Source organism: Anolis sagrei, chromosome 3, assembly GCF_037176765.1.
Source record: "Anolis sagrei isolate rAnoSag1 chromosome 3, rAnoSag1.mat, whole genome shotgun sequence".
NCBI lineage: Eukaryota > Metazoa > Chordata > Lepidosauria > Squamata > Dactyloidae > Anolis > Anolis sagrei.
The window spans coordinates 6,426,737-6,449,647 of record NC_090023.1 but is presented as its reverse complement, the minus strand read 5'-3'; the positions used below and the strand labels follow the sequence as shown (position 1 = coordinate 6,449,647).

At 42.8% G+C, this 22,911-nt stretch overlaps 1 protein-coding gene across 2 annotated transcripts in view; it reads left to right on the top strand.

Annotated features, from left to right (window-relative positions):
* The window catches only part of ARHGEF17 (Rho guanine nucleotide exchange factor 17), a 286,248-nt gene that overhangs the window by 241,921 nt on the left and 21,416 nt on the right, over positions 1–22,911 (top strand). For both annotated transcript variants that reach the window (XM_067466458.1, XM_060771267.2), the window contains 7 exons: positions 6,536–6,645; positions 7,019–7,104; positions 9,242–9,360; positions 10,552–10,765; positions 15,538–15,611; positions 19,051–19,244; positions 22,093–22,346. In XM_067466458.1, coding sequence (XP_067322559.1) covers positions 6,536–6,645; positions 7,019–7,104; positions 9,242–9,360; positions 10,552–10,765; positions 15,538–15,611; positions 19,051–19,244; positions 22,093–22,346 — 1,051 coding nt within the window. The remainder of the gene's footprint in view (positions 1–6,535; positions 6,646–7,018; positions 7,105–9,241; positions 9,361–10,551; positions 10,766–15,537; positions 15,612–19,050; positions 19,245–22,092; positions 22,347–22,911) is intronic.

Below are 22,911 nucleotides of genomic sequence, written 5' to 3'. Positions count from 1 at the left end.
AATCAATCCTCATAGTCTCATCCTCATAGTCTGAGGATGATGGTCCTCCAAGGTCGGTGTTCTGATGGTGGGTCCGTAGGTGTCTGTGGAGCCCTATTCTTGATCTGCATCTTCTCCCACAGTGAGGACATTGGTTTCCAGATGGAAGGCGGTCCTGGTCGGGGTTGGCTTGACATGCCTTCCTCTTGTCACGTTTCCCTCTTTCATCCTCCATTCGTGCCTCTTCAAATTCTACAGCACTGCTGGTCACAGCTGACCTCCAACTGGAGCACTCAAGGGCCAGGGCTTCCCAGTTCTCAGTGTCTATGCCAGAGTTTTTAAGGTTGGCTTTGAGCCCATATTTAAATCTCTTTTCCTGTCCTCCAACATTCTGTTTTCCGTTCTTGAGTTCGGAATAGAGCAACTTTTCTGCTTCCCTGGAGACTAGGACGCGAAACAATGGCTTCAAACTACAAGAAAGGAGATTCCATCTGAACATGAGGAAGAACTTCCTGACTGTGAGAGCCGTTCAGCAGTGGAACTCTCTGTCCAGGAGTGTGGTGGAGGCTCTTCTTTGGAAGCTTTTAAACAGAGGCTGGATGGCCATCTGTCAGGGGTGATTTGAATGCAATATTCCTGCTTCTTGGCAGAATGGGGTTGGACTGGATGGCCCACGAGGTCTTTTCCAACTCTTTGATTCTATGGTTCTATGAACTGCTTTGGGAGACGGTGGTCGGGCATTCCTCTTTAAGGATTTCAGCAGGGATCCCATCAGGTCTGCTGGCTTTGTTATTTTTTTGTTGGCTGATGCCATTGCTGACTTCTTCCAGACTAGGCAGTGCTGTAAGCTCATCCCTGGTTTGTTGTTGTGAGATTTGTGAGAGGACCTCTTCAGCCACATTGGAGCTGCTATTCAGGAGGCTTAGAACACTACCAAGAACACACACACACAAATGCACACACACGCACACATGCTTTGGATAGCATAGCTAGGGGTTCTTGACTGTGAGTGGTTTGTAAGTTGGATGTTTTCAACCCAGGGACAGCTTGTATTTGACTTCAGTACTGTTTCATCCTGTGGTCTTCCTTTCACATACAAGTGAAGAAATGTGAAGCTTCTGTTTACATTTTGCAACAAATACCCATTTTCTTATTTTGTCCTAATACGGGACATTGTAGTTGATGGAAACCAAAACTCTTTCGGAGAGCAATGTTTTTATTTTACCCTTTTATGCCACAGCAGGGCATACATAGAGTAAAACAATAAAATATAATGTATTGTCGAAGGCTTTCATGGCCGGAATCACTGGGTTGTTGTAGGTTTTTCCGGGCTATATGGCCATGGCCTAGAGGCATTCTCTCCTGACATTTCGCCTGCATCTATGGCAAGCATCCTCAGAGGTAGTGAGGATCTTTAAAGAGTTTTAAATGGTTTTGCTTGTTTATTTAAGGTTTTAGTTTTCATGCTTTTGTTTACTATACGTAGCCTGGGGGAAGTGGTGATCAAAGGGGCCTTAGATCAATACTTTTTGAATAATTAATGAATAATTTAAATAAATGCATAATCTGAATTGGTAATTCCGGCAGCGCAAAGGAAGTAGGAAGGAAATGCCGTGCCAGAGTTGCTCTACGTTCTGTCTGCATCCTTGAATCCTGCCATCCTTGGCAATTATGCAAATAGAGCAAATCTGCATAATTTAATTGTATTTAATTGTATTTTTATACAATTTTGCAGAATTTATTTATTTATTGTTATTTATTTATTCCGGACATTTGTATCCCATCCTATCTCGACCTCCGCAGAGGGACTCAGGGCGGCTAACAACCGGCACACCATGCTGCCCACAACCAAAGGCATAAATAAACAATTTAAATAAAAACAATATAAAAACATTCAAACAGTCAAACATTGGCCAATTTAAGTCATGGCAGTGTAGACTCCTATAATCCAGTTCAAAGCAGATAATCTGGATTTTTTGATTTCATAATCTGGATTATATGGCAGTGTCGACTCCTATAATCCAGTTCAAAGCAGATAATCTGTCTTGTTTGATTGGATAATCTGGATTATATGGCAGTGTAGACTCCTATAATCAAGTTCTAAGCAGATAATATGGTTTATTTGTTTTGAGAATCTGGATTATATGGTAGTATAGACTCCTATAATCAAGTTCAAAGCAGATAATCGGGTCTATTTGATTTGATAACCTGGATTATATGGCAGTGTCGACTCCTATAATCCAGTTCAAAGCAGATAATCTGGTTTATTTGATTTGATAATCTGGATTATTGTAGACTCCTATAATCCAGTTCAAAGCGGATAATCTATTTGATTTGATAATCCGGATTCTATAGCAGTGTGGACTCCTTTAATCCAGTTCGAAGCAGATAATCTGGGCTCGGATCCTGAATTATATGAGAGTCCAGATCCAACCTTAGACTAGAGTTCCCTTGTAATAATTAGAAAGAAAGACTAGCCTTAAAACTATTGGGCCCAGCAAAAACTCCATTGTAATTCATTCAATAACTTCACAGTGGTCTTCAAATTAGTTGATTTTTCAGTCTTGGTGGAGCCATTGTATATGCATGTGTTACACGGCCATATAATCCAGTTCAAATCAGATAGTCTATATCCAGATACTAGTTTATATGGCAGTGTTCCATGACAATTAAAGAGGTTCAAAGTGCTATAATCTTGCCGTTTGGCCACATGCGGTCGAAATTCATTCACGCAACCATCATTTTTAAACGTGTGATCCTTTAATGCTCCCCTCCTTCCCATCCCTTGTGTGGATTCTTAGTCGAATTAAGTGTGTTTAATTTGGATCTATTTAAATAAAGGAAGCACTCCCTAGGGTGATGAGCAAGGTTTATTACCTTAATTATACAACGGAGTAATGAACGAGTGGTGTTCCTTAGCTCCCCAGCGGCAGGGAATGAAGCTACATATTATGTAAGGAAATTGCAATAGATTTCCACACCAAAGGGAGGTTGCTCACGCAACTGAGGTGCCATAATAGGGTGAAATGATCCAAATTATTATTGGGAGAGAACCGGTACAAGTACAAGGGTAACTGTCAGCTATGGAAGAAAAAAACAGAATATAAATATAATAAATAATAATAACAAACAAACATATTCACGGCAATAGAAAAGGAACAGCAGCAAGAAGGAGGGCATAGAGTTGCCAGGTAGAAAACTGGGAGGTGGTGCCCATGGATGAAGGAATTTCAACAGGATTTTACTTGTCCTCCCCTCTTCTTTGTTGATTTATGCTGTCATCAACTTCTCCGGGAAACTGACCATAACATTACACGGGAGGAGCTAGAGATTCCTAAAGCAGCCTTTTAATCCAGTCTGTGAATTAGCAAATCTACAAATGTGGAGAGCCAGCTGTGCATCCTATGACACACACACACACACACCATTAAAAAGTACATAAGCCATCTCCGTTTCACAAGGAAACTCAAGGAGAGAAGGAGGGAGAGAGGCAGATGGATAGATAGATAGATAGATAGATAGATAGATAGATAGATAGATAGATACATTCATAGAAAGTTAGACTGATTGATTGATTGATTCATAGATTAATGGGAGGGTGGATGGGTGGATAGATGAACAGATAGATTCACGGATGGATGGATGGATGGATGGATGGATGGACAGATAGATTCACAGATTCACAGATGGATGGATGGATGGATGGACAGATAGATTCACAGATTCACAGATGGATGGATGGATGGATGGATGGATGGATGGATGGATAGATGGACAGATAGATTCACGGATGGATGGATGGATGGATGGATGGATGGATGGATGGATGGACAGATGGACAGATAGATTTACAGATTCACAGATGGATGGATGGATAGATGGATAGATGGACAGATAGATTCACAGATTCACGGATGGATGGATGGGTGGATGGATGGATGGATGGACAGATAGATTCACAGATAGATGGATGGATAGATGGATAGATGGACAGATAGATTCACAGATTCACGGGTGGATAGATGGATGGATGGATAGATTCATGGATGGATGGATGAATAGATTCGTAGATGGATGGACGTACAGATAGATTCATAGATTTGTTTAAAAAACAAAGTACAATCAAGTACTCAGTTTCTTCCTAATCTTCAGTTTGGATTACTACAAAAATAAAACAGCTTGTATGACCGATTGTGCACCAAGTACTAAGTCCAATTTCTGCTTTGCTTCAAAATGCGAATCAATAACAGAATGAATCAAGTTTTTCGCTCTCCACCTCCACAGTGAAAGAGTATGATTCATAGATAGATTCATAGATTAATGAATGGATAGATACATAGATACATTCATAGATAGATAGATAGATAGATAGATAGATAGATAGATTCATTCATTCATTCATTCATTCATAGATTAATGGATTGGTGGATAGATAGATTCACATATAGATGGATGGATGGATTGATTGATGGATTCATAGATGCATAGATTAATGGATGGATAGATGGGTATGTAGGTAGATGGATGGATGGCATGACAGACTTAGATTCATGTATGGATAGATGGATGGATAGATACATTCATAGATAGATTCATAAATTAATGGATGGATAGAGATAGATTCGGGGATTCATGGATGAATGGATAGATAAATAGGTGATACATTCATAGAAAGATAGATACCAATTTATTCATATAAAATGGAAGGATGGACAGATAGATAGATGCACAGATTCACGGATGGATGGATGGATACATACATAGAAAGATAGATACCAATTGAATCATAGACTAATGGATAGATAGATAGATAGATAGATAGATAGATAGATAGATAGATAGATGGATAGATGGATGCACAGATTCATGGATGGATGGAAAGATGATACATTCATAGAAAGATACCGATTGATTTATAGATTAATGGATGGACAGACAGATAAATTCACAGATTCACAGAAGGATGGATGGATACATAGATTAATGGATGGATAGACAGAAAGGTTCATAAATGGATGGGTGGATAGATTGATAGATTCATAGATTCATGGATGCAGAGACAGATTCATGGATGGATGGATACATAGATACATTCATAGATAGATAGATTCATAGATTAATGGATTAATAGATAGATTCACATAGGGATGGATGAATAGATAGATAGATTAATTGATGGATGGATAGATGGATAGGTAGGTAGGTAGATAGATAGATAGATAGATAGATATAGATTCATAGTTTTATGGATGGCTAGACAGATTCACAGATTCATGGATGGATGGATGGATGGATGGATGGATGGATGGATGGATAGATGCATTCATAGATAGATAGATTTATAGATTAATGGATGGATAGATAGATTCACATATGGATGGATGAATAGATAGATAGATTAATTGATGGATGGATAGGTAGGTAGGTAGGTAGGTAGATAGATTCATAGTTTTATGGATGGCTAGACAGATAGATTCACAGATTCACAGATGGATGGATGGATAGATGCATTCATAGATAGGTAGATTCATAGATTAATGGATTGATAGATAGATTCACATATGGATGGATGAATAGATAGATTAATTGATGAATAGATAGATAGATAGATAGATAGATTCATAGTTTTATGGATGGCTAGACAGATTCACAGATTCATGGATGGATGCATTCATAGATAGATAGATTTATAGATTCATGGATGGATAGATAGATTCACATATGGATGGATGAATAGATAGCTAGATTAATTGATGGATAGGTAGGTAGGTAGATTCATAGTTTTATGGATGGCTAGACAGATTCATGGATGGATGGATGGATAGATGCATTCATAGATAGGTAGATTTATAGATTAATGGACGGATAGATAGATTCACATATGGATGGATGAATAAATAGCTAGATTAATTGATGGATGGGTAAGTAGGTAGGTAGGTAGGTAGGTAGATTCATAGTTTTATGGATGGCTAAACAGATAGATTCACAGATTCATGGATGGATGGATGGATGGATGGATGCATGCATGCATGCATGCATGCATGCATGCATGCATAGAGAGATAGATTTATAGATTAATGGATGGATAGATAGATTCACATATGGATGGATGAATAGATAGCTAGATTAATGGTTGGATAGGTAGGTAGGTAGGTAGGTAGGTAGGTTCATAGTTTTATGGATGGCTAGACAGATAGATTCATGGATGGATGGATGGATGGATGGATACATTCATACATAGATAGATTTATAGATTAATGAACGGATAGATAGATTCACAGATTCATGGATGAATGGCTATGTTTGTGAACAAATCGATTCATAGATTCACTGGGTCATGAGTTTGAATCTCAGAAAATACTAACACAATTTAAACACATAAAAACCATTTAATCCCTACAGGTGGGAATCAGGTGCTTGGATGTTTTATCAGATGAAAGAGCTCTGCGTGATCCAGAACCTGACATCCTCTGATCCCAGTAGACATTGATACTATAATAATAAGAAGAAAGAATAATAATTTTTATTTGTTGACGGTGTCTCTGTCTCGTTACAGAAAGCCATTGGTGGGAAGAAAGACCGTTCCCTTTTCCTCTTCACAGACCTTTTGGTCTGCACCACTTTGAAGCGCAAGTCGGGGTCCCTGCGCCGAAGTTCCATGAGTCTGTAAGTGAACTATTACAAAACCCATGATCTAAACCAGGTCTGGGCAAACTTTGGCCCTCTGGGTGTTTTGGACTTTCACTCCTACAATTCCTAACAGCCAGTAGGCTGTTAGGAATTGTGGGAGTGGAAGTCCAAAACACCCAGAGGGCCAAAGCTTGCCTATGCCTGCTCTAAATGGTGTCCAGCTGTACACCAGTCTTTGCACTTTCTGCTTTGACTGTCTTCAATATTCATCCCAAGTCTTTGTTATTATTTTGCAGGGTACATTTCCCTTCTAAAAATGGGCCAACCAGGCCACCTACTGGTCACATCAAGTATTGCAATCTATCATGTTTCAATTTTTGTTTTCTTGTTTCTCTTATTTTCTCTCCAGTTACACAGCCGCCAGTGTTATAGACACAGCCAGCAAGTACAAATTGCTCTGGAAGTTACCCTTGGAAGATGTCGACATTGTGAAAGGTTTGTTGCTGTTTCCACTGTTGTTATCAATCAAAAAGTTGATATTTCGCTTTAAATTAAGACCTGCCTCAACTGGTCATGGCAAATATGCAGCCCAAGTGCCAAACTTGCACCTTGAAAGGATGTCCTTTGCATAACTGAATTGTTTTGGACTTTGATACGTGAAGGAAAACGTCTTTCCTTACATATATTTGTGTGAGAACAGACATCTGCTGCCGAAAACTTCCTTTGTGTCCCATTAGCGAGAATAATATAGTGTGTGGGTACATGGGACAGAGCTGGGTTGTTGTAGGTTTTTCCAGGTTATATGGCCATGTTCTAGAGGCATTCTCTCCTGACGTTTCGCCTGCATCTATGGCAAGCATCCTCAGAGGTAGTGAGGTCTGTTGGAACTAGGAAAAAGGGTTTATATATCTGTGGAATGACCAGGGTGGGACAAAGGACTCTTGTCTGCTGGAGCTAGGTGTCAATATTTCAACTCACCACCTTAATTAGCAGGAGGAAACCATGAAAACGAACAAAATCAGGCTACCAATATTTAAAAAAACTCTAAAATTACAACAGCAAAACAACAGAGAGTAAACAATCACGCACATCTAATCACCTCTCAACAAAAGATTCCCCCAGGCACTGCCAAGCAATCAAATGCTAATTAAAGTGGTCAGTTGAAACATTCACACCTAGCTCCAGCAGACAAGAGTCCTTTGTCCCACCCTGGTCATTCCACAGATATATAAACCCATTTTCCTAGTTCCAACATACCTTACTATCTCTGAGGATGCTTGCCATAGATGCAGGTGAAACGTCAGGAGGGAATGCCTCTAGAACATGGCCACATAACCCGGAAAAACCTACAACAACCCAGTGATTCCGGCCCTTGAAAGCCTTCGACAATACATGGGACAGAGCATTTTTATCCATGACATAGGCACTATAGTTGCAAATGACCTCCTTTTGGCAGGCCAATTGGCATGGGCATTGTCTTCCTCTGGCCCCAAATCAAAATATTTTATGAAACCTTCAGTGCCAAATAAATTAGTATAGGAAAGAGAGAAAAAATTCAAAAATTCTTTAAAAATCAGTGAGTGAGCAAAATGTTCTGAAACTTGGGAGGAATGATGCCCTAAATATATTACCTCATTGTCCAAAAAGTCAAAGAGATCCCTTCTGTAGTTTTTTAAAAAAAATGTTATTTGTAAAAAATTTAAAAATTCCTAAAAATCAGTGGATGAGTGAAACATTCAGAAACTTGGCAGGCTAACAGTGGTAAATGTGTCCTACGTTTCGCCTGCATCTATGGCAAGCATCCTCACTACCTCTGAGGATGCTTGCCATAGATGCAGGCGAAATGTCAGGAGAGAATGCTTCTAGAACATGGCCATATAGCCCAAAAAAACCTACAACAACCCAGAAACCCCAAATAAACAAACCAAATCTAAAGTGGATGAAAAACTGATTCTTAACCCTTTTGGTACTAATGTTGGAGAGTGGTCCTTGGTCAAATGACCCCTGTTCAGGTGGTCACTGGTCCCTAATTTTTAAAAAATGTTTTTTAAAAAAAACTTTTAAAATTTTCTAAAATTTAGTGGATGTATGAATCCTTCTGAAACTTTGGGGGAAATATGCCTTGGTTATGTTGTGTCCATGTAGAGAAATTCAGGAGGATACCTCCCATAGTTTTTTTTAATGTTATTTGTAATAATATTACAAATTTGTAAAAAAAAAAATACAAATTTCCCAAAAGTCAGTGGATGGGCAAAAAGTTCTGAAACTTGGGGGGTTTACAGTCATAAATGTGTCCTACAAGTATAGCAAGCTTCATCTTGATAGCTATAAAAATGACGGAGAAATGAGCTCCGGAATTTTTCCCATGCCCACAAATGGGCAGAATAATGAAACTGAATAATTTCGGAATTTCAGATTCGAAACAAAATGAGCCCTTCCAAATTTTTCAAAACACTTATGAAACAAAATGGAACCTATCCGAATTTTGTATTTTGAAACTAAACAGATTTCTGGCGTTTCACGCATTTCCCTTGCAAAAAATACAATTCTTTTTATTTTCAGTAGAACATAGCTTACTAACTTGCAAGACTCCTAATCTCTGATGCATCTCTTTGGTTTCTGCTGGCTTTAGGGGCCTCTCAGTCCACCAATCGTGAAAGCATCCAGAAGGCCATTTGCCGTTTGGACGAAGACCTCAGCACCCTTGGGCAAGTCAGCAAGCTTTCCGAAACGCTCAGTTTTCCCCATCAGGTAAGAATATCTTCGACCGAGGCCCTCTTATGTATCCCACCAACATTGGAAAGCTAGTGTGGAGAACATGCAAATCAAGTCTTACTCTGGACTGTGAAATCTCCTCCCAAATTATTATTATTATTATTATTATTATTATTATTATTGGGTTGCTGTGAGTTTTTTGGGCTGTATGGCCATCTTCCAGCAGTATTCGCTCCTAACATTTTGGCTGCATCTGTGAACCTCTGATGATACCAGCCACAGATGCAGGAGAAATGTTAGCAGAAAATGCTGCTGTAACATGGCCATACGACCCGAAAAACTCACCACAACCCAGTGATTCCAGCCATGAAAGCCTTTGACAATATTATTTTTTATTATTATGTTTATGGGTTGTTGTAGGTTTTTTCGGGCTATATGGCCATGGTCTAGAGGCATTCTCTCCTGACGTTTCACCTGCATCTATGGCAAGCATCCTCAGAGATTGCGAGTTCTGTTGGAACTAGGAAAATGGGTTTATATACCTGTGGAATGACCAGGGTGAGACAAAGGACTCTTGTCTGCTGGAGCTAGGTGTGAATGTTTCAACTGACCACCTTGATTAGCATTTGCTGGCCTGGCAGTGCCTAGAGCAAACTTTTGTTGAGAGGTGATTAGATGTCCTTGTTTGTTTCCTCTCTGTTGTTGTGCTGTTGTAATTTTAGAGTTTTTTAAGGAAACCATGAAAATGAACAAAATCTGGCTACCATTATTAAAAAACTCTAAAATTACAACAGCAAAACAGAGAGGAAACAAACAAGGACATCTAATCACCTCTCAACAAAAGTGCGCTCCAGGCACTGTCAGGCCATTATATGCTAATCAAGGTGGTCAGTTGAAACATTCACACCTAGCTCCAGCAGACAAGAGTCCTTTGTCCCACCCTGGTTATTCCACAAATATATAAACCCTTTTTCCTAGTCCCAACAGACCTCACTACCTCTAGGATGCTTGCCATAGATGCAGGCAATACGTCAGGAGAGAATGCCTCTAGACCATGGCCATATAGCCCTGAAAAACCTCTATGCAGATAACCTCACTGATTGACTTTTCAGCTTGAGTTGAAGTCCCAAACACCTAGAGGTCTGAAGTTGGTCCATGCCTGTTTTGTAGCAACAACACCCACATTTCTCCCCTCAAGCAATGCCTTTCTGATTGCACAATCCATAGGGCTTGGATGACGTGCTGAAGGACCTGATGGCATCCATCCACCGAGAGCTGGCCGAGAAGCAGTCGCTGTCCTTCACCATGTCCTTCCCGCCGAACAAGATGGAGCTGACGGCCACCAAGGCAGACGGCACTGAGTCCTACATCTTTGAGTTCCCCAACCCTGATGCGCGCCACAGCTTCGAGCAGGCCTTTGAGGACACTAAGAAGAAACTAGGTAGCCCATTTCATAGAATCATAGAATCAAAGAGTTGGAAGAGACCTCATGGGCCATCCAGTCCAACCCCATTCTGCCAAGAAGCAGGAATATTGCATTCAAATCACCCCTGACAGATGGCCATCCAGCCTCTGTTTCAAAGCTTCCAAAGAAGGAGCCTCCACCACACTCCAGGGCAGAGAGTTCCACTGCTGAACGGCTCTCACAGTCAGGAAGTTCTTCCTCATGTTCAGATGGAATCTCCTCTCTTGTAGTTTGAAGCCATTGTTCCGTGTCCTAGTCTCCAGGGAAGCAGAAAACAAGCTTGCTCCCTCCTCCTCCCTGTGGCTTCCTCTCACATATTTATACATGGCTATCATATCTCCTCTCAGCCTTCTCTTCTTCAGGCTAAACATGCCCAGCTCCTTAAGCCGCTCCTCATAGGGCTTGTTCTCCAGACCTTTTATCATTTTAATCGCCCTCCTCTGGACACATTCCAGCTTGTCAATATCTCTCTTGAATTGTGGTGCCCAGAATTGGACACAATATTCCAGATGTGGTCTAACCAAAGCAGAATAGAGGGGTAGCATGACTTCCTTAGATCTAGACACTATGCTCCTCTTGATGCAGGCCAAAATCCCATTGGCTTTTTTTGCTGCCACATCACATTGTTGGCTCATGTTTAACTTGTTGTCCACGAGGACTCCAAGATCTTTTTCACACGTACTGCTCTCGAGCCAGGCATTGTCCCTCATTCTGTATCTTTGCATTTTGTTTTTCCTGCCAAAGTGGAGTATCTTGCATTTGTCCCTGTTGAACTTCATTTTGTTAGTTTTGGCCAATCATCTCTCTAATCTGTCAAGATCGTTTTGAATCCTGTCCTCTGGAGTATTGGCTATCCCTCCCAATTTGGTGTCGTCTGCAAACTTGATGATCCTGCCTTCTAACCCTTGGAGTAGGAGTGTGCAAAACAGAATTCCCTGGGTTTTTCCCCCTGCAAATTATCTGTAAAAACTTTTTAAAAATTCCAATAAATCAATGGATGAGCAAAATGTCTTGGCAGACTTACAGGTGTAAATGTGTCCTACAAGTGTGCCAAGTTTCATCCTGATAGCCATAAACATGATGGAAAAATGAGCCTCTAAAGCAGGGGTCCTCACACTAAGGCCCGGGGGCCGGATACAGCCCTCCAAGGTCATTTAGCCGGCCCTCGCTCAGAGTCAACCAAAGTCTGAAACAACTTGAAAGCACACAACAGTAATCCTATCTCATCAGCCAAAAGCAGGTCAGCACTTCCCATTGAAATACTAATTTATATTTCTTAAAATTTTTCTTCATTTTAATTATTGTATTGTTTTAAAGTGTTTTCTGCACTACAAATAAGGTATGTGCAGTGTGCAGAGGAATTCACTCATGTTTTTTTTCCTTCAAATTATAATCTGGCCCTCCAACAGTTTGAGGGACTGTGACCTGGCCCTCTGTTCAAAAAATTTGAGAATCCCTGCTCTAAAGTGTTCCCTACAGGGACACCCAAAGACCATCTAGTCCAACCCAGCTCAAAAAGCTATAATTGGGGGGGGGGGGGGGGGATCTTGAAATTAAAAATTCTACAAGCTTACAGTCGTAAATGTGTCTTCCTGATAGTCAGAGAAAAATAGTTTTTTAATTATCTGAGGCTGAGAGAGTGTGACTCACCCAAGGTGCTTAAATTGGGGGGTGGGGTCACAAAAATCAGTGGATGAGCATTCTAAGACTTTCCAGGGATGATGTCCTGCTCAGGGTTGGCTTGATGCACCTTCCTCTTGGCACGTTTCTCCTTTTCGCCCTCCATTCATGCCTCTTTGAAACCCTGGCCCTTGAGCACTCTAGCTGGAGGTCAGCTGTGACCAGCAGTGCTGCAGAATTTATTCTGTCATGTTCTGTCGCCGTGGGTGCACAGTGTGTTAAACCACTGAACAGCTGAACTTGCTGATCGAAAGGTTGGTAGTTTGAATCTGGGGAGCGAGGTGAGCTCCCACTGTTAGGCCGAGCTCCTGACAACCTAGCAGTTTGAAAACATGCAAACGTGAGTAGATCAATAGATACCACTTGCAGGATGGTAATGACACTGCATTCAGTCATGCTGGCTACATGACCTTGGAGGTCTCTACGGACAACGCCAGCTCTTTAGCTTAGAAATGGAGATGAGCACCACCCTCCAGAGTCAGACACCATAGACTTAATGTCAAGGGGAAAGCTTTACCTGTACCTACTTCTTTTGGGATTTTTTTTTAAACAAGTTTTACTTGCAAAAACTTTTTTTAAAATTCCCAAAAATCAGTGGTTGAGTGAAATGTTCTGAGGACATACAATTGTAAATGTATCCTAATGAGAGGGAATGACATATTGGAGATACTGTGTGCTTCAGGCATACATGCTGCATGCATATTGTATTTGAGGATAAAGTAGGTACCTGGGGCAGACATGCCATATTTGATGATGGTATAACTCCGGTGACAAACAGCATGATGGACCAAGGCATGCTTGCTCCATGATTGCTTCAGGCTGACCACAAGGTACACGGTGGCCAACTACAGGGTACATGATTGCTACATGTTTACTGGAACAGGCCGACCACAGAGTACGTGGTTGCTACATGATTACTGGAACATGATTGCTAAATGATTGCCGGAGGCTACATAAGCTTCTCAGCTGTGCCGTTAGGGCGCGGCAGCTTGGGATTGGCATTACTCTATTTATGCTGTCTGTCCACCTTTCTCACGGATCAGTAGAAATAAGCCTGTGTTTTGCTCTAACTGTTTGGGCTTCTGTGGTCCATAGTGTCCTGGCAAGTTCCCGGAGTGAGGGACTGCATTCCCTAGGCTATTTTCCCTTACACTATCAGTGTACCAAATTTCACCATGATAGCCATAATAATGACGGAGAAACGAGCCTCTAAAGTTTCTGTTACAGGGATCCCCAAAAGTCATCTTGTCCAACCCAACATATGTGGTGGGAATGCCCAAAGGTAATCAAATCCCCTTCTGGGAAAAGATAACAAAGACAATGGAAAAAATATTTATAGTACCACTACAAGTAAATACTAATAATAAAATTCTATAGAAGAGGCATGGGCAAATGTTGGCCCTCCAGGTGTTTTGGACTTCAACTCCCATTGTGGGAGTTGGATTCCATAACACATGGAGGGCCAGAGTTTCCCCATGCCTCTTCTATAGTCAACATCCACTGGAATCTCATTACAAAATCTTTACATCAGCATTTCCTCCACCTTTGATTGTTGATATTGCTGTTTTTAAATTGTTTTACATTGTTTTTAAATTGTATTAGATTTTAGTCATTCTTGTAAGCCGCTCCAAGCCCCAGGGGAGTGGCGGCATATAAGTTCGAATAACAAACAAACAAATAAATAAATAAATAAAACCTGGGGGTTGGGACCCCTGGGGGGTCGTGAGCGGGTGTCAGAAGGGTCACCAAAGGCCACCAGAAAACATAGTATTTTCTGTTGATCATGGGGGTCCTGTGTGGGAAGTTCAGCCCAATTCTATTGTTGGTGGGGTTCAGAGTGCTCTTTGATTGCAGGTGAACTATAAATCCCAGCAATTACAATTCCCAAATGCCAAGGTCTATTTTCCCCCAAACTCCACCAGTGTTCACATTTGGGCATATTGAATATCCATGCCAAGTTTGGTCCAAATCCATCATTGTTTGAGTCCACAGTCCTCTCTGGATGTAGGTGAACTACAAGTCCAAAACTCAAGGACAATGCCCACCAAGCCCTTCTAGTATTTTCCGGTGGTCATGAGAGTCCTGTGTGCGAAGTTTGGTTCAATTCCATCACTGGTGGAGTTCAAAATGCTCTTTGAGTGTAGGTGACCTGTACATCCCAAATGACAAAATCAATCCTCCACCAACCCGACCAGTATTCAAATTTGGGTGATCGGGTATTTGTGCCAGATTTGGTCCAGTGAATGACAATACATCCTGCATATCAGATATTTACATTATTTATTATTTATTATTTATTTATTTATTTATTTGCTTTATTTCTATACCGCGTTTCTCAACCTAATTAGGCGACTCAATGCGGTTTACACAATGTAAATTAACACAACAATAACAATTAAAACACATCATACACAATAACAAAATACACAATTTATTTATTTATTTATTTATTTATTTGGTGCATTTGTTAACCGCCGCTCTCAGCCCTAGGGCGACTCGCGGCGGTGTACAACATATAAAAAGCATATTTTACAGTCAACTACAACGGCAAAGAACAACAAATCACTAATACATTATCATTTAAATTACACTAAAATAATCCGCTTCGTCTTATCATAGAATCATAACCAATCTCGTAGTCTATATTCCGTTCCAGTTGTCATTAATCATTCATAATGCCTCGATCACAAAGCAAAATCCAGTCTCATAATCCTTGTGCCATTCCTATGTTCAATTTACCGTCATCCTATGTTTGATTGCGCTGATTAGCCAAACGCTTGCTCAAAGAGCCAGGTTTTAACCTTCTTTCGAAACGCCAGCAGCGAAGGGGCTGATTCATAACAGTAGCAAAATTACAGTTACGAAGTAGCAACAAAAAAATAATTTTATGGTTGGGGGTCACCACAACATGAGGAATTGTATTAAAAGGTCACGGCATTGTGAAGGTTGAGAACCACTGCTTTACATGATGCAACTAAAACGCAAGTCCGGAAGTTAAAAAGGAATAATTATCGCCATTATTAAAACATGACTTCCTTGATTGTTTGTTTGTTGTTTTCCCTAACCAGCTTCCAACAAAAACTGCCTGGACCCTGAGTTCCTGAAGGCCATTCCCATCATGAAGACGAGGAGCGGGATGCAAGTAGGTCTCCCTTTTCCCAATCCTGTTCACATAGTCCACTGTTTGTTTTGAGCTGCTAATTCAACCCTGAGCAAAACATTTGTTCCCATGGCCAGATGTATAACAAATAACCCACATGGCACTTTGCCATTTAACTTCATTGTGCTTGAATCATAGAATCATAGAATCAAAGAGTTGGAAGAGACCCCATGGGCCATCCAGTCCCACCCCATTCTGCCAAGAAGCAGGAATATTGCATTCAAATCACCCCTGACAAATGGCCATCCAGCCTCTGCTTAAAAGCTTCCAAAGAAGGAGCCTCCACCACACTCCGGGGCAGAGAGTTCCACTGCTGAACGGCTCTCACAGTCAGGAAGTTCTTCCTAATGTTCAGATGGAATCTCCTCTCTTGTAGTTTGAAGCCATTGTTCCGCGTCCTAGTCTCCAAGGAAGCAGAAAACCAGATTGCTCCCTCCTCCCTGTGGCTTCCTCTCACATAGGAACCCGGTTGGAATCATCAATATTTTCTTAGATGAATATTCTAAAATTTTATTATTTATTTATTCATTTCCAACATTTCTATCCTGTCCTTCTCAACTCAAGGCGGCTTACAACGGCAACAATTCGATGCCAACAACATACAACATACAAAATACATTACAACAACATTATTCAAAAAATAAAACAGATCTTATCTGTAACTTGGGAGCTGCCTGTAGTTTGGAAACATTTCTCCATTGTGTCTTAGTCTCTATTTATTTATTATTTACTAGCCGTCCCCTGTCACACGTTGCTGTGGCCCAGTCTGGTGATCTGGAAAATATTGAGAAGGTGTTGATTTCTAATATATGTAATGTCTTTGTGATTGTGGGTAAGCAGTACATCTTGTTTCTTTGTCAGTGTTGATGTGGAGATTGTCTGGTTTGCCTACTTTGGAACATGCAACATATAATTGTCCTTTTTAATTTTTTATTTATTTATTTATTTATTTATTGCAGTTACTTATACCCCGCCCTTCTCACCCCCGAGGGGGGATTCAGGGCGGCTTACAAACAGAGGCACAAATTCGATGCCTGTCATATATAAAACAGTATATATAAAACAGTATAAACATTTAGCAGCATTAAAACATATCACTACATAATATAATAAAAACAATTTCATGCACAGTGAAATTCAGAGTTCCGAAATGTCCATTCATTCCAACAATTCCTGCTCATCAATGGGTCCTTATTTTAGCTGCCAGAATGTCCAAAAGCTTGGTCCCAGATCCAGGTCTTCAGTTTTTTTCTGAACGACAGAAGGGAGGTCGCTGATCTGATCTCCCCGGGGAGTGAGTTCCATAGGTGAGGGGCCACCACCGAGAAGGCCCTGCTCCTCGTCCCCGCCAGCCTCGCTTGAGATAGAGGCGGGGTCGAGAGCAGGGCCTCCCCAGATGATCTTAAACTCCGAGGTGGGACGTAGAGGGAGATCCGTTCGGACAAATACACTGGGCCGGAACCGTATAGGGTTTTGTAGGTTAAAACCAGCACTTTGAATTGTGCTCGGAATTGGATCGGCAGCCAGTGGAGCTGGCATAACAGGGGGGTGGTATGCTCCCTGTATGACGCCCCGGTGAGCAATCTGGCTGCTTCTCGCTGGACTAATTGTAGTTTCCGAGCAGTCTTCAAAGGCAACCCCACGTAGAGTGCGTTGCAGTAATCCAACCGGGATGTGACAAGAGCGTGGACCACTGTGGCCAGATCTGACTTCCCAAGGGGTCCCTTTCAAATCTATGATACTATAGCTCTCTCTGTGTGAATCATATATATTGATCTATATCTATGGCTTCATGGCTCTCTGTCAGGAGGGCTTTGATTATGTTTTCTTGCCCTGGTGAAGGGAGTTGGACTGGATGGCCTTAAGTATTTTCAGTTGGTCATGAGGGTTCAGTGTGGGAAGTTTGCCCCAATTCTCTCGTTCGTGAGGTTCAGAATGCTCTTTGATAGTAGGTGAACTATAAATCCCAGCAATTACAATTCCCAAATGTCAAGGTCTATTTCCCCCAGACTCCACCAGTGTTCATATTTGGACATATGGAGTATATGTGCCAAGTTTGGTCCAAATCCATCATTGTTTGAGTCCACAGTGCTCTCTGTATGTAGGTGAACTACAACTCCCAAACTCAAGGTCAATGCCTACCAGACCCTTCTAGTATTTTTTGTTGGTCATGGGAGTTCTGTGTGCCAAGTTTGGTTCAATTCCATCATTGGTGGAGTTCAGAATGCTCTTTGATTGTAGGTGTACTATAAATCCCAGCAACTACAACTCCCAAATGACGAAATCATAAAATTTTGAGTGATGGTCACTCCTTGTGTAGTGAGATGTTTTGTTGCCAAATTTGGTGTGATTTCGTTCATTGGTTCTTTAGTTTGAACCCATGGCTCCATTGCGTCCTTGTCTCCAGGGCAGCAGAAAACAAGTTCGCTCCCTCCTCCCTATGACTTCACTTCACATATTTATACATGGCTACCATGTCTTCTCTCAATCTTCTCTTCTGCAAGCTAAACATGCCCAGCTCTTTAAGCCGCTCCTCATAGGGCTTGTTCTCTGGGCAGTGGTCCATTTAGGAATAGATAAGTAATTTTGCCATTGGTTATAAATGGAGATCTCTCTTCCTGTGAGCATTTTAGTCTCCCTCTTCTGGACACATTCATAGAATCATAGAATCATAGAATCAAAGAGTTGGAAGAGACCTCCTGGGCCATCCAGTCCAACCCCCTGCCAAGAAGCAGGAATATTGCATTCAAATCACCCCTGACAGATGGCCATCCAGCCTCTGCTTAAAAGCTTCCAAAGAAGGAGCCTCCACCACACTCTGGGGCAGAGAGTTCCACTGCTGAACGGCTCTCACAGTCAGGAAGTTCTTCCTCATGTTCAGATGGAATCTCCTCGCTTGTAGTTTGAAACTATTGTTCCATTGCGTCCTCGTCTCCAAGGAAGCAGAAAACAAGCTTGCTCCCTCCTCCCTGTGGCTTCCTCTCACATATTTATACATGGCTATCATATCTCCTCTCAGCCTTCTCTTCTGCAGGCTAAACATGCCGCTCCTCTTTAAGCCGCTCCTCATAGGGCTTGTTCTCCAGACCGTTGGTCCTTTTAGGAATAGATAAGTAATTTTGCCATTGGTTATAAATGGAGATCTCTCTTCCTGTGAGCATTTTAGTCTCCCTCTTCTGGACACATTCCAACTTGTCAACATCTCGCTTTAATTGCGGTGCCCAGAATTGGACCCAGTGTGATTCCAGGTGTGGTCTGACCAAGTGGGGGGGGGGGGGGGCATGACTTCCCTGGATCTAGACACTTGGCTCCTATTGATCAGGCCATAAATAGGATATTGCCATATTGGAAGTCTCTAGAGCAATAGAAGCCGAGCATGTTTTGATCCCGGCCCTTCTGTTGTGTTCTCTCTCTCTTGCAGTTCTCCTGTGCCTCTCCCAGCCACAGCAGCCCTGAAAATGCCTACGAAGTCTGGGTCTGCAACAGCGACGGCTACGTGGGGCAGGTCTGCCTCCTCAGCATCCGGAAGGAGCCCATCGTCGAGGCGTGCATCGCCGTCTGCTCCGCCAGGATCCTCTGCATCGCCTCCGTGCCAGGACTCAAGAGGACCTACAGGTGAGGAAAGGAGACGCTTATCGAAACTGCAGGTCCCTGGAAGCATCCACACTGTGGAATTAACGTAGTTTGACACCACCTGGGCACCATTATTCCGTAGCATTGAGACATGGAAGTTCAAATGGTGTCAAACTGCATTAGTGTAGATCAGGGGTCCCCAAACTACGGCCCGCGGGCCACTTTCGGCCCGCCAAGGGCACTTATCCGGCCTGCGGAGGAGGAGCGCCCCCCCCCCACACAGTGGCCCTCCCTTGGCTGGCCAAGGGCAGCTGCTCCGCGTGGCCTACTCACGTGTAAATCACCTCGCGAGGTGCTTTACGCACGAGTAGGCCGCGCGGGGCTACTCCTCCCTTGGCAGATTCCCGCTATCCGTCAGGCCCGATGGGCAGCGTGAGCCAGCCAAGGGAGGCTAGCCCCGGCGCTCCATGCAGTCATGCTGGCCACATGACCTTGGAGGTGTCTACGGACAACGCTGGCTCTTCGATTTAGAAATGCAGATGAGCACCACACCCCAGAGTCAGACACGACTGGACTTCATGTCAGAGGAAAAATTGTGGAAGATCCAGGGTGGGAGAAAGAACTCTTGTCTGTTGGAGGTAGGTAGGAATGTTTCAGTTGGCCACCTTGATTACCATTTCTTAGCCTGACAGTATTTAGGGAGAATCCTTTGTTGAGAGGTGATTAGCTGGCCCTGGTTGTTTCTTGTCTGGAGTTCCCCTGTGTTTGAGTGTTGTTCTTTATTTACAGTTATAATTTTAGAGTTTTTTTAAATACTGGTAGCCAGATTTTGTTCAGACTAGAAATAGGAAGGTTTCCCATTCTCTGCTCCTGGAATTACTGCCTGAAGAGGGCTAGAACTATAGTCCGGCCCTCCAACGGTCTGAGGGACAGTGAACTGGCCCCTGGTTTAAAATGTTTGAGGACCCCTGGTGTAGATGCATCCCCTGATCGGCACAACCACTCCATACCTGGCTGAGAAGCAATCAAGGTGGGAGCAGGTAGATCCCAAGGAATATATTTGATTGATTCATTCCTGCTGGTATGATTTCACTTGGAACAGGGCATCTACACCTGGCATGGGCAAACGTTGGCCCTCCCTCCAGGTGTTTTGGACTTCAACTCCCACAATTCCTAACAGCCGGTTGAAGTCCAAAACAACTGGAGGGACGACGTTTGCCCAGGCCTGATCTACGCTGTTCCAAGTGAAATAAATAGGCCTCTCCGTGGAAAGCCCTTCCATAGTAAAATAACTAAGATAATGTATTGTCGAAAGCTTTCATGGCCGGAATCACTGGGTTGTTGTAGGTTTTTTCGGGTTGTATGGCCATGTTCTAGAAGCATTCTCTCCTGAAATTTCGCCTGCATCTATGGCAAGCATCCTCAGAGGTAGAGAGGTCTGTCACTACTTCTGAGGATGCTTGCCATAGATGCAGGCGAAACGTCAAGAGAGAATGCTTCTAGAACATGGCCATACAACCCGAAAAAACCTACAACAACCCAGTGATTCTGGCCAGGAAAGCCTCTAGACCATGGCCATACAGCCTGAAAAACGGCCAGGCGAAACGTCAAGAGAGAATGCCTCTAGATGGCCATACAGCCTGAAAAAACCTACAACAACCCACTAAGATAATGGATTTTTTCATATTATCTTATTAGGTTTTCACAATTTGTACATTATTGCAATACTGTGCTAAATTATGTAATCGTGAGACAGTTTGGTGAGGATCAGCCCTCTTTGCTGACTGCTTTCCTTGGAAGCTTTTACTTACTTACTTATTTAGGTAATCCCTCGTAGCTCGAGGATGATGGTCTTCCAGATGTGTCTTGGCGGTGGGTCCGTAGGTGATGTGGAGGCCTATTCTTGACCCACATGTTCTTCTGCGGTGAGGACATCAGAAGGCTGTCCTGCTCAGGGTTGGCTTGATGCACCTTCCTCTTGGCACGTTTCTCCTTTTCGCCCTCCATTCATGCCTCTTTGAAACCCTGGCCCTTGAGCACTCTAGCTGGAGGTCAGCTGTGACCAGCAGTGCTGCAGAATTTGAAGAGGCACGAATGGAGGGTGAAAGAGAGAAATGTGCCAAGAGGAAGGCACGTCAAGCCAACCCCGACTGAGACCGCCTTCCACCTGGAAACCAATGCCTTCACTGCGGGAGAAGATGCAGATCAAGAATAGGGCTCCATAGTCACCTACGGATCCACAAGAATACTGATCATGGAAGACTATCCTACTTGCCCAATGAGGGATCACCTAAGTAAGTAAGCAGGGTTGGGAGGACAATGGCTTTATAAACAAGCATCTTTGTCTCCCTACGGATGTCCCAGTCCTCAAACACTCTCTGCTTCATTCAGACAGAGCTCAGGCGGTGTTACATTTCAGTGTCAATGTTGACTTTGGTGGAGAGGTGGCTGCCAAGGGAGCCAAAATGGTCAACATTTTTTAATGTTACACCATTAAGCTGTATTTCTGGCATTGGAGAGGGATTGGTTGTTGGCTGCTGGAAGAGCACTTCGGTTTTCTCAATGTTCGGTGACAGGCCAAGCTTCTCGTATGCTTCTGTAAAGGTGTTTAGAGTGGCTTGTAGGTCTTCTGAATGTGCACAGACGACGTTGTCGTCAGCATATTGGAGTTCTGTAACAGATGTTCTTGTGACCTTGGTTTTGGCTTTTAGTCTGCTGATGTTAAATAGCTTGCCATTGATGAAGTATCATAGATGGATGGTGATCTATCAGAGGTGCTTTCATGGTACTTTTACTGCATGGCAAGGGGTTGGACTAGATGACCCATGTGGTCTCTTCCAACTCTATTATTCTATGATTCTATGATTTCCACTTTGTTTTGACCCCCCAGAGAGCGTCCCACGTCTCTGACCAGTCCATCCTCAGAACCGGTCCAGGTGGCCAACCTGGAGGAGCCTGGTCCTCAGCAGTGCCTGCATATCTCCATCTCGGGGTCTTCCTTGGAGCTTTCGGAGCCAATGGACAGCACCAATCGGGACCTGGTGCCTTTTGACAGCGATGATACCGACGACGAGTCCTCACCCAGCCCTTCTGGGACCCTCCAGAGCCAAGCCAGCCATTCCACCATCTCCTCCAGCTTTGGAAGTGAGTCCTGGTCAATCCCTTGATGTATATGCCACCTTTCCCACTATAACAGGCATGGGTCAACTTTGGCCCTCCAGGTGTTTTGGACTTCAACTCTCACAATTCCGGAATTGTGGGAGTTGAAGTCCAAAACACCTGGAGGGCCACAGTTGGCCCATGCCTGCTATAGATGAATCCTGAGTTGTACGAAGGGCCTGTAACTCGTTGAAAGCTTTGCTATTTGTGGCCAAATACCTCTCCATTCTAGACCCAAATCTGTATCTTTCAGGACAGAAATATGCAACAGAAGCTATTCTGGATGTTAATAATATCCCATTACTATCTCCCATTTTCTCCGGAAACCGCATGGAATGCCAAAAATGTCTCCCTCATCTAAATAAATGTCTCCAGAAGCAGCCAGTTGAAATTTTTTATTTCTTAAAAAAAACTGGTTTGCCTCAGTCCTTACAACCTAAACCAGCATTTCTTAACCTGGGGGTCGGGACCCTTGGGTGGTCGCGAGGGAGTGTCAGAGGGGTTGCCAAAGACCATCAGAAAACACAGTATTTGCTGCTGGTCATAAGGA